The sequence below is a fragment of the Colossoma macropomum genome, unplaced genomic scaffold, assembly GCF_904425465.1.
Source record: "Colossoma macropomum unplaced genomic scaffold, Colossoma_macropomum, whole genome shotgun sequence".
NCBI classification, from domain to species: Eukaryota; Metazoa; Chordata; class Actinopteri; order Characiformes; family Serrasalmidae; genus Colossoma; species Colossoma macropomum.
The window spans coordinates 44,358,515-44,370,735 of record NW_023494789.1 but is presented as its reverse complement, the minus strand read 5'-3'; the positions used below and the strand labels follow the sequence as shown (position 1 = coordinate 44,370,735).

Genomic DNA, 12,221 nt, shown 5'->3' with positions numbered 1-12,221 from the left:
GTGACTCTTACTGATCATAACCATGCTGTAACAAAGGTTTTTAATTCAATGATGAGTGTCATGGAGACTTTGTCATCCCAGATGTACTTAATGGTGCGTCATTACTCGAGAGAATACAATTCCTCCACTCCACAGCAATGCTGCAGAGGTTTACACGCCAACAATTAGGACCGGGTATGCATATGCTCCAAAGCATTCCACTCTACTTCAACTGTTTTTCTATGCAAATTACATGACTTTACATGACGATTAGTGTTCCTTAATGTAGCAGAATACACTAAGAAGAAGTTGACGCACAGTGAATTTCAGCCACTAAAGTGACATGCAATAAAAAGAAAACAAAAACTTTTCAAAGACTCATTTCTTACAGTGACAGGTTATTTGATCACATATTTTGTTATTTGTAATATCAAAATATCTGCTGTTGAAAATTCAAACCCATCAAAACTTCCATAGAAAAGTGATGTAATGACCTGATGTGAGCTGAGACCAACAATGGAGGAGTAAGCAAGGATGGTGATGAAGATTTCTGGCTGAAACAGGAAGTCCGTGCCTGGTACTTTAAATGGAGCAGCCAGTCCAGCCAGGCATCGGGACAGGGCATGGAAGACTTCATCAAATATCATCTCTCCTGTACTGTCATCCTGCAGAACACAGAATAAACATTCAATCTCTCTAAGTCAATGAAACATCTCAGATTTCAGAACAATGACAAGGGATACACCTACGTGGAGTTTCTATGACAGCTGTTATAAACCAATGCAATGTTTCAGTAGAGAGTAAAACAAGCTGTTATAAAGCACTGCAGGGTTTCAGAAGAGAGTAATATGAGCTGTTATAAAACAATGTAGTGTTTCAGGAGAGAGTAAAAAGAGCTGTTACAAAGCAATGTAGCGATTCAGGAAAGAGCAAAATGAACTGTTACACAGCACTATAATGTTTTAGAAGAGAGTAAAATGAGCTGTTATAAAGCACTGCAGGGTTTCAGTAGAGAGAAAAACAAGCCGTTATAAAGCACTGCAGGGTTTCAGGAGAGATCAAAATGAGGTGCTATAAGGCACTGCAGGGTTTCATAAGACAGTAAAACAAGCTATTATAAAGTAGGAGTGTGTAAAAGATTCTTACCACAATCCCGGTGGAGGGGCTGAGGTCCAGCTCGATGATGAAGCGGTATCGCCGGGCCAGGAAGGTGACCCGTGTGGACGGCACCAGCAGGTACGGCATGGAGGTCGGAGGAGAATCGGGCTGCCATCCTTTTGGGAGAATACTCAAAACGTCCAGCTCATTCTCTGATTTAAGCTTTAACACAAACAACCCATGTCAGTTAGCGCTGGCCAAGAAGATATGCAAAAGTCTTATATAGCTATATTACGTCACAATAAGCTCAGCACTTCTAGAACTCTCAAAAACTACCATAAATAATGACAGTTTAGACCAATTATAAACTGTTCATTTACTGCATAGAACTGCACAGAAACAAGTACAATTGTATGTATAAGGTTGGGCACCCTGAGCCAAGGTATATATTCTGTTGATTTTTGCAATGAAAAGAAGTAAACACAAACTCTGCAGCAAACTATTGTAAACTCTGAGAACATAACTTGTAAGGCCTTAACAAACTCAAACTGGTTAGAAATGCAAAGCAAAACCCCACATAACAGCAAAGAACCTGCAAGAAGGTTTGCTTGCACAAACATAATCTGCATAGAAGAGTCATCAGATGAAAACCTTACCTTAATATCCTATTCTATCCAGATAAGCCTGAGGCATTTTGGAAACATATGCTGTGGACTAATAAAGCAAAAACGGATCTCTTCGACTATGATCACTAAATGAATGTCTGGATAAAAAGGAGCAGCATATAATGAAAAGAATACCTTGCCACTGTTAAGCACGAGACTGGATTTATTATACATTTGGGTTTGTGTGGAAATCGGTGGCACAGGAAATACTGCATGGGTAGATGAAAAATGATTCCACTAAATATCAGCAAATTCTGGAAGCAAATGTGACAAAGTCAGTAAAGAAACTGAAGCAGAAAAGAGGTCGGTTTCTACATTAGGACGATGATCCAAAATACACCTCAAAATCCATCATGAACTACTTCAAGAAATGCAAGCTGGTGTATGTAGCCTAAACACGCAGACAAAATCAGATTATACTTTAATTTAATTCTATAAATCATTTGCTGCCATGAATCCCACCTACTCTGTGTGTGTTTCATGTTTAATTATAGTTTTGTGGTAGTGGAGATGCAGTGAGTGAATCTGCATTCATTATCCATAATTTTATTTAAGACATTCTGTTTCAATTAGAGTAACTGCAACTAATATAAGCAATTTTATTCAAAATATTCAGTCAGATGCTGAACAGTAAGCAATTTTCCCTCCCACTGATTATGCTAATATTAAATAGCAGACTTAATGTCTTACAGTTCAAAAGTTTATTTTATGTAATAAATCTGTCTTTATCATTTATGCTAATATATTGATCTTCCACTGTTTTTAAAAACACGGCCGCTCAGGAATTTGAGTCGTTTCTTTTATTAACTTTTTGGTCTGTCCATACAGCATGGGATTTTTTTTATTATTATTTTCATTATTATTGTGGGCTATTTAGTATGGGGAATTAAATGACACAGCACCATTAATATGTAGGTGTGTTTAAACTGCTGTGTGCCACAGTTGGCCTACTATTTTTTCTACTATTATTTCTTAAATAGAAAATACATTTTTTAACAGTTTGTTTTTAGATCTTTTCAGTTAAAAAATCAACAAAGAATGTCATTTGGCCAGGGATAGCCAAACTATTGCACACAACTGTAGTAATCTGAAAGCCAGCCCATTAAGGCATGTCCTTATTTAATTAATTTATTTTCATGAATTGTTTGAATTATCAACACAGTCAAAAGTGGCAAATTAAAGGGGAAAAAAAAAACAACAAAATGTCTTAGTAAGACGTTGGGCCACCATGAGCTACCAAAACAGCTTCAGCGCACCTTGGCATAGATTCTACAAATCTCTGGAATCGCACTGGAGTCATGAACCACCATTCTTCCAAAACATATTCTCAGTTGGTGTTTTGATGATGCTGATGAAGATTTGTTTCTCACATGTTAGTCCAAAATCTCTGAAAGGTGTTCTATTGGTTTGAGATCAGGTAACTGCGAGGGCAATAGCAAAGACTTTCCATCATTTTTATTCTCATTAAACCAGTCAGCGAGTGACCGCTCATACATTAGGGATGAGGACAGTGCCATTCTGGAAGATACTACTACCATCAGCATAGAAATGTTTCATCATATGTTAAAGGTGATCAGTCAAAATAACTCTGTATAGATTCACAGTGACCATTACCTCTAAGGGGACTAGCAGACATAGCCTATGCCAGCAAAACACCCCCTACAGCATAACAGAGCCACATGAGCCCCTCATTATAAGCATAAACCATTCAGGCTACACATGCACTTACCCAAAGTATCATGAATAAGGACTCATCCTACCATGTCATGTTTTTTCACATCTCTGTAGACCACTGCCTATGGCTTTTGCACCACTGAACTTTGAACTCCACTGAATAGTGAACTACTGCCCAGACCTTGCTCTAAACACACTCTTTCCATTTAATTTGGGAATAGCTAATCTGGGTAAATTTTAGACTCCTTCTAAAATAACATAACGTGACTTTTGCCCCCAAAATCAATTACAGCCCTATCGTACCACCTCGAACTTCGGAGAGGGCCGGATGACCTGATTTAGCCTGCTGAGGAACCAGGACAGGCGCACATTTCGTGATATGTGATAGTCTTCTTTCATCAGCAGGTACACCTGGTCTGCCTCCTCCACCTGCAGGAGAAAGCATAGCCCACATTTTTCCAACAGGCCCATTATTTGGAAACATGCTCAACGTCAAATTCATGCATCTATCATATTTATGTTGCACCCCATACATAAAAATGTATGACCCCAGGGTCTATTTAGGTAGCACTACAGCAAGGCATTGGTAAAGTGCTGATATGATTCGTAGTGGTGTTTACACTGGAACAGAATTACACGCGAAAGAAGTAGAAGGCCTTTAGTGCAAAAACAGCTATATACAATGAAGTGAACTCTGAAGCAAATCTATACAGTCTAATGGTCAGTTTATAAATAAATAATGGCAAAGAATGAATGAACAAGCTACAGCAGGTCTACATTAATCTCAGAGAGAGACATGAAACAACTCATCTGGGTTCATGGACAGAGGACTAAATTACATCTGGGTCAAAACAACACAAGCACACTGACCTACACTTAACAAATGACGGTCTACAGAGAGTCACTTCTTGCTTTTTAAAATAAAGATGTTGCTCTAAGAGGGAACCATTTCAGGGAGGGGCTGGTAAACAACACTTACATGACAAGGTTCTTGTTTTGTTTCTTGGACTCAATAACATACTTTTTTTGCCACTAAAACAGGTTTTCTCTCTTTTTACTGATTGGTTTTCTTCAGCTGGGCATTGCTGCATATTTTGCAGTTTGACTAAGTGACATAAGGTGTTTTACAAATATTTAGGCACTTTAATTATAAGCAACATATTCTGATAAAACAAGGAAATGAAATTATGCATATAGAACTACAAAAGTAAGTCCTGCAATAATCGCTCTTTAACAAGCTAGCAACTTACGCAAAAATAAATAAATCACAGGACTGTCAGTAAACAAGTTCCAGCAAAACAGAATAAACAGAGAGCATTAACGCGAATTTACCTCATTGTCCTGTCTTTCTGCCATGCCGTGTTTACCATTACTAGCAGATTCGTTGTTTGCACTACAGCGTTTACCAACACAATAAACAAAATTATCAATATTAATATTTTTTCTATCACCGCCAACTTCGCCTTGCTGTCTGCGGTTAGCTTAGCCTAAAGCTAACAGCCCCTCCGGAACACTAAAGAGGGAACACAGTGGGTTTAATAATGTCAAAATAAAAGTTTCTACCCTGCCACAACTTATCATAATGTCACAATACGGTTACTTAGATTTTAATTAAATCAACGCATTACTTAAAATAATTAATTAAAGATCAGAAAATTTGAAGCCAGAAATGAGGGGATGGCATAGTTGACAGGAGTCAGAATCAATTTGACGTCGTTTGATACACAATGAAAATATATAATACAATTTAATCTCTTACATTCACGTATTTAATTATGCAAGACTTTAATTTAGCCGAGTTTCAAAAATCTAATTCTAATCTGAACATGTTAAATCTTTTTCTCTCAGTTTCAGAAATCCCTGCCTAAAAAATTGAGGGCTTCTTTTTGTTTTCTGTGGCCTGTGCTTCCGGCGCTGAGTGTCCGTAAACTGCTGTGCTATATGTAAACATGCAGGTAAAATCAGGTTGTACTTTTAGATTTTAGAAATCATTTGCTGCCACGAATCCCGCTTACATTAAATAACAGCTTGTTTGTTTGGTATCTGTGTGTGATTAGTGTTTAATTGTAACGCTAGTCTTGCGGTAGTGGAGCAATTAGCTAGTGAATCTGCCTTCATTATCCACACTTTTGTTCAAGGTATTCCGTATATTAGAGTAACTGCAGCTAATCTTAACAGTTTTATTCGAAATATTCAGTTAGACGCTGGACAATAACAGATTTTATCACCTGCTGACAGTGCCACTACTAAATAGCAGACTCTTAAGGAGCTTAATCATTTTTAATTTTTAATAAATCTGTCTTTATCATTAATGCTAGCTAATATATTGATATTCCACAGTTTTTAGAAACACGGCTACACGGGAAGTTGAGTCCAAAGTGCAGAGAATAACGTTTCTTCATTAATATTTTAGTCGGTCCGTGTAGCATGGGATTTTTTTTGTATTGTTCTCGTCATCATTGTGGGATAGTTAGTATGGGGAACAGAATTACAGCGCTATTAAAATGCAGGTGTGTAAAATGCTGTGTGTAATTTGCTTCTCTTTCTGGATAAACACAAGGCCCAAACCCATGTCCAGTAACAGCTCTCTGATGGGATCATGGCTAAGGGAACTCTGTTTTAAAGAAGTACTGATTAATTATGAAAACTCTTGTTCTTTTTGGCTGCATATCTTATTGCTCAATCTAAACTTTTTAAGTTTTAAATATAGTAGGTGCCCAACTGTTAATTAAGTTTACACTACTTTCCGAGGATTCACTAAAATGTATTCAATAAAACTGTATCAATTCAGTTTGCTTCATTAAAATGACATCTTTTGTAGAAGGTTTTTATTTATTTTCTTTGTTAGCCTCTTTTGTGTAGGTCATTGTTGACTTATTATAATTTTTCAGCAAAGAGAAGAAAAGCAGTTGGAAGCGTCCTTGGAGTCTCTGATTTCTCGAGTTGCGCATCTGAAGAATTCTCTCCAGAGCTTCATCTATAAGCTGGAAAATGAATATGACAGATTGTCATGGTGAGTACCAGATCTTGGCATACACAGGCGTTGAAATCCACAGGCGTTTTTGTCCATCCTTCCACTGTGTGAAGACAACTCAGTGCTATGGTTCTGAAAGGTTGTGAAGCTGTTACAAAGCTATTGCTGAGAGGAAAAAATAGACAAAAAGAAGTAAATTTGCTAATCAAATAAAGAAGCTACTGGTGTCCTCAGCACAATGACCACCCCAAAAGTCCAGACCTCAACATCTTTGAATGTATTTGGGATTACTGTGGAAAAAATATCCCTGCAGAAAGTGTCATGAAAAGAATGGAAACTGTAATAAAGGCAAATGGTTGAGTTTTAGTATTTAATACTGAAAAATGTTATATTTAGTTGTTGTGATTTTCTGCGTATTTTTTATTAAATATGTATTCTTTTTTTTCTGATACTGAAAAATGAAAAATTGTTTTGCCTGGAAATGAAATAAATTCAGGTTGGTCTATTACTTTTGCACAGTATACTATATATTAAATTGGTTTGGTTTTAGATAAAGTGCAGAAGGACACTGTAAAAAAATTATAGTCAGGTCAACATAAAATTATAGGGCAGTTTTGGATTATCTCAACTCATGAGTTATCATAAGGATGAGCAGGTTTGCATCCCACCAGCACCACAACCCTCCATGATCAGAAGTCCAAGAGGAGGAAACACTCCTCTTGCCTGTGGCATCATGCCATAAAGGGAGACCTAGCCAGCAGGTGGGAATTAGCAATGTCCAAAATGAGGTGTGAGTAGAAATAAAGTAGTGAATATCAAAGTGTATGCAATGTCAGCTAATAGGGAGACTAACTGTGTTATTTATTTTTAAAAATGTATTTCTTTTTTGAGTAACCTCATCTTAAAATAAACATGAGTTGGAAATTATAACAGATTTTCCTTTTGTACTGTGACATATTTCTGAATAAAATGCAGCATAAGGGAGGGTCTCTGAGCAAGCTGATGGGTGGGGGTGGTGGGAAGGTGAAGTGAAACATGATATTATTGGTCAGTATTATTTTCCCTGCCCACTAATGTAAGAATAGGCAGTGGGGGCAGAACTTCTGGCAAAATGTTGCATTTGAGAAAAAAATTGTTTTGGGAAAATTGAAGCATGTAAATCTGTTCTTGAAGACCCCAAAAATAAAATTCTGAACACTTTAAATGAGCCTAATAGGTGCCCTTCACAGTCCTGTCATTCAGGAAAGAAAATTCTGAGTTGTTTTAGTGTTATCATGGATCTTGTATACTCATATTTATCCCTAGTGCATAAAACAGAGAACAGAGTGTCACCGATATATTTTGTTCATCTCAGGCCCTCAGTGCTGGACAACTTTGCCCTTTTGTCCGGGCAGTTAAACACAGTCAACAAACTGTTACGTAATGAGAAAACTCCATCCTACCGGAACCAGGTCATCATTCCCCTCCTGCTGTCTCCGGACAGAGATGAAGAATTGGCAGTAAGTGTCTGTCCTTCATTACTGACCTCATCAGAAGAGGTGAAAATGTTAGCAATCTTACATCCATTTTTTTTTTCCCTTCAATTCAGAAACTTACAGAGCAGAGGGTACCAGTTTTCAGTCACGAGATCGTGCCGGACCACCTCAGAACAAAACCTGACCCAGAAGTGGAGGAACAAGAGAAACAGCTGAGCGCAGAAGCTGCCAGGATTGGACCTGAAGTAGCTCAGGTAGTACATTAATAGTCATGGATTCTTAAAAAAAATCAAAGTGAAATAAAATAATTATTTAATTTGAATATTTTATAGACTATATTCTATTTCATTAATTAATTTATTAAATTTTATTTATTTAGTAGCTGTAAACTTTTAAAAACGTCAGTTTAAACTGAGGAGGCCAGCTGCATGGCTTTACTGGACTTAACTCAAACATAGTTTAATCAGACTGCAGCACTGCATCTCATCCTCAGGTAAACAATACAGTTTAATTTAAAGTTTTGGGGGCTGAGTTCTGAATGCTTCCTCCTCTCAGTCTCATGACCATGGAGGGATGACGTCACCAAGATTCGGTCTCATAATAAGTTTAAATTTTGGTGACGTCACAGGGATTGCAAGAGGAGGAAGTGCACAACCCTGATCTTCCCAGCCAGAAGATGTAATGTGATAGGAGTAGTCATAAGCTATGAATGGAAACTGGCAGTGACAAAATTTGGGGGAGGGGTGGGGGATTTGCATTAGGGAACAACTCCTTTGACCTTACCTTGAGTTAATTCAACAAAAAAAGCTTTCAGTTCACAGGCTTAAGTTGACCTTGCTTTTTTTACAGAGTAATAATTCAGGTAGTGCATTAATAGCTGTAGTAGATCTGGTTGTATTTTAGTTATAGTAGCTCAGATTGAGTAGTAATAGCCATAGTTGCTTCAGTCAGCATCAATCTGATCGATCTGTTATAGGTACTTAAAAGTTAGCATGTCTGTGAATAAGTGATGCTATTGATTTTGTTCTGTCTTTACATAAAACTAGCAACTTTGTTGTAGGTTAAACAAGCTAAAGATTCCTATATCTTGGTGTTGTTGATTTAACCTTTTGAATATTGGGTTGTTTAAACAGAAACAGATCCAGGCACTGAATAAACTCTGCTCAAACCTGTTGGAAAAGCTCAACAATCCTCGGGATGACAGAGAGGCAGAAACTGCAGGTGTCCTTTTATTCTCTTCACCTTCGGGCTTAGTTGTATGATATCTGGAAAGAAACCAGATTCCACTTAAATTCTGTTAAGTGCACCATGTAATTAGCGTACCACTAGTACCTACATTGTTTTGGAAAAGATTAAAAGAAAAAACAAAATGCAATGATGTGCAAATCATTTAAACACTATATTTCATTGAAAATAGTACAAAAACAACATATCAGATGTTGAAACTGAGAAATTTTATTGTTTATTGAAAAATATTTGCCCATTTTGAATTTAATGCCAACAACACATTACAAAAAAGTTGGGACAGGGCAGCAAAAGGCTGGTAAAGTTGTGTAATGCTAAGAAAAACACCTGCAGGTCAGTAACATGATTGGGTGTAAAAACAGCATCCAGAGAGGCTGAGTCTTGATCTCCTCAGCTCCCACTCGCTTACAGAGTTTGTTAAAAGAAGAGGTGATGAAACACAGTGGTAAAAGTGGTAAAAAAAAAAAAAGTGTTTTTTTGGAACGTGTTGTTGGCATCAAATTCTAAATGGGCATATATTTTTCAAAAAAACAATAACGTTTCTCAGTTTCAACATTTGATATGTTGTCTTTGAAGTATTTTCCTTTAGAATATGGTTTACATGATTTACATATCATTGTATCCTATTTTTATTTACATTCTGCACAGCGTCCCAACTTTTTTGGAAATGGGGTTGTAAATATAGTAATGATCTTAGTACTTAAATAGTTAAACATTATTCTGACAGTTCCAGTATCTCCTTTGGAACAATGTTTGCATGTATGTAACACATTTGTACAGTGTTACAGTGTTTACAGTGTTTTTCACAGTGTCGTCTGAGCTTCTGCTAAGCGTGTTGTAATTCTGTAATTTTTATACCTGTTTCCTCAATATATGTATGTAAAGAACACAGTTCTTGTGCTGCTGTGGTAACTCATGACACAGTTTTTTTCCAGATGAAGTTAAATAAAGTTTATATCTGTCCCTCTAGTTAGCTAGCTAGCTGGCTACATTACAGTAATTATTTATATATTTCAATTATTTATAAGATTACAATTATTATTTATACATTACAATTATTATTTATATATTTTTATTCAGCTTTGCGTCAGAACAAACCATCATTCAATCCAGCCGACACCAACGCCTTGGTGGCAGCAGTAGGCTTTGGGAAGGGGCTTTCAAAATGCAGACCCCCTGGCCCTGTCACCCCCGGCCATCCAGGACAGCCCATGATGACTGGTGGACCCACCCTGCAGCAGGTCACTATTGCTGGCACCTCGGGACACCAGCCGGGCATGGGGGCATCAGGGACTCAGCAACAACCTGGACAACCTGGTATGTCAACTAAATGGGTAAAATGGGTTAAAAAACAAACATTATAGAGCACTTTTTTTAAGTAAATGACACATCACCAGTAAAAATTCCCATCAACATTTGGATGTTGATTCATAATAAAAAAATCGCTGACTATGTCAACTAATTGTTGCAGCTCTAATAAGTAGAGTTTAATATAATAATGACTAAGTAAATAAGATGCTTCTCTTCACTAATACTGTTTCTTTTTTTCTGCAGGGAAAATGCCGAGTAGCATTAAGACAAATATCAAGTCAGCCTCTGCTTCACTGCATCCTTACAATCGGTGATGTCAGACGGAAAAACGATTTTTTGGAACGTGTTAACAAAAGAACAACAAAGCCATGATTTTTTTGTATGTTTATGGGGTTGATTTTTTTTTTTTTTCTTTTCAAAATAAACATTTGTGAAGACGAACTAAGTTGTCCCTAACTACAATATTATATATTACGGATATGCCCTCATATATTTGGGCCTTTCTACCAAATTAGTTCAAATTGTGGTCCCAGATTAAAAAATGAAAAAAAACAATTAGTTATTCAAACCTTAGATATTTACAAGGATTTTGTTATGATTTATTTAAACTGAAGGCATTAATTGAGATAGTAATAAGCTAAATATATACAAAATACTCATTGACTAGCTGTGTTTGCTAGTTATGTAAAGATTTGGTAAAAATTTGGTAGTGTTATGATTGTTTTGTTAGTGACAAATGTCCACTCAATGTTAAATAATAAACATATTTAAGGTATAAGGTCATTCAAAGCAAAAGTCAGTTAAAAATGTGTTCTTGAACAAATTCAGTAGAATTATCCATATGCATGTGAACTCGAGTTATTCCTTCAAGGTGCCAGTATTAGAATACTCATCACAAATTGGCTATTTGTTACGGAAAAGTTTTGAGAGTTTGGGAATCTTGGTGTCCCATCCATTTCCTGACAAGGCTTAGTCCTGCTTAGTATCTGAACTGTGAGGATGTGACTTAGATGGCTGATGTAGCACAGCTGTATCGCTGGGCTGTGTAACTAGGCTAACTAACTCTAACTGACGATAGCAAGGCCCAGAAACAGTGTGTGCTCACTTTGCCACGAGTGAAAAATATATTTATCTATTTAACCTGTTGGGAAAATGTCCACTAAGACAACACATCCTCATCAGCACCCAGCGTTGTACCGGTTAGCTGAACTTTTAGCTCATCTGATTCGCTCACTTTTACATATCCACCTACTGATTTCTTTTTACATATATATTGTCGCATCTACCACACGCTCCCGCATTTCAAGAGGAGCTGTTGTATGGTTAGAGATGACTTTTCCTACTATTCTCACCCTTATTCAGTGGCCTTTTCTGCTTTGTTCAATAAAAGAGCTATTTCCTTGAGCAGAAAAATGGCATTCCCTGGTTCTTCTTTTGAGCGGACACCACAATAGTGTCAAAAGTGGGATCTCACTACCAAACTAGAAGAAATTGAGCAGCAGATCAACAAACTTAAGGGCGGATGGCAAAGAAGACAAAGCCGCCAGTGTCTTCGTGTTGGTGGTAGAGCTGAGCAGAATGATTTGGCAGGCCTTCTTGGCATTTGAGAAGGCTGTACAAGAGGAGTTACCACTGGAGCATTTCTTGAATGCACTGCTGGCAGAAGGACTGAGAGAGCATGTTCAGCTTGCGCACCGGCCAGCCTCTCAACAGCTGCTGCCAAGGGAGAGAGGGCAGAACTCATCTTCAGTGAAAAGAAACTGAAGCGAGTAACACCATGCTATGTGGTGGAGGAGATTG

The 12,221-nt window shown here is 37.3% G+C and overlaps 2 protein-coding genes across 12 annotated transcripts in view; one reads left to right on the top strand and one right to left on the bottom strand.

Annotated features, from left to right (window-relative positions):
• The window catches only part of szt2 (SZT2 subunit of KICSTOR complex), a 155,160-nt gene extending 150,238 nt beyond the window's left edge, over window positions 1-4,922 (bottom strand). For 9 of the 11 annotated variants that reach the window (XM_036571448.1, XM_036571458.1, XM_036571452.1 and 6 more), the window contains exons 1-4: window positions 4,749-4,922; window positions 3,720-3,845; window positions 1,126-1,299; window positions 474-644 (exon numbers count right to left, since the gene is read on the bottom strand). In XM_036571448.1, the coding sequence (XP_036427341.1) occupies window positions 474-644; window positions 1,126-1,299; window positions 3,720-3,845; window positions 4,749-4,772 (495 nt within the window). In that variant the 5' untranslated portion in view covers window positions 4,773-4,922. The remainder of the gene's footprint in view (window positions 1-473; window positions 645-1,125; window positions 1,300-3,719; window positions 3,846-4,748) is intronic. The other 2 variants (XM_036571449.1, XM_036571455.1) reach the window with 2 other exon arrangements.
• Window positions 4,923-5,282: 360 nt separating this feature from the next.
• med8 (mediator complex subunit 8) lies at window positions 5,283-10,951 on the top strand. Its single transcript, XM_036571447.1, has 7 exons — window positions 5,283-5,371; window positions 6,308-6,429; window positions 7,745-7,889; window positions 7,979-8,119; window positions 8,999-9,086; window positions 10,191-10,427; window positions 10,665-10,951. Exons 1-7 carry the CDS (start codon window positions 5,366-5,368, stop codon window positions 10,733-10,735), a joined length of 810 nt encoding a protein of 269 aa, XP_036427340.1. The 5' UTR covers window positions 5,283-5,365; the 3' UTR covers window positions 10,736-10,951.
• The last annotated feature ends 1,270 nt before the right edge of the window (window positions 10,952-12,221 follow it).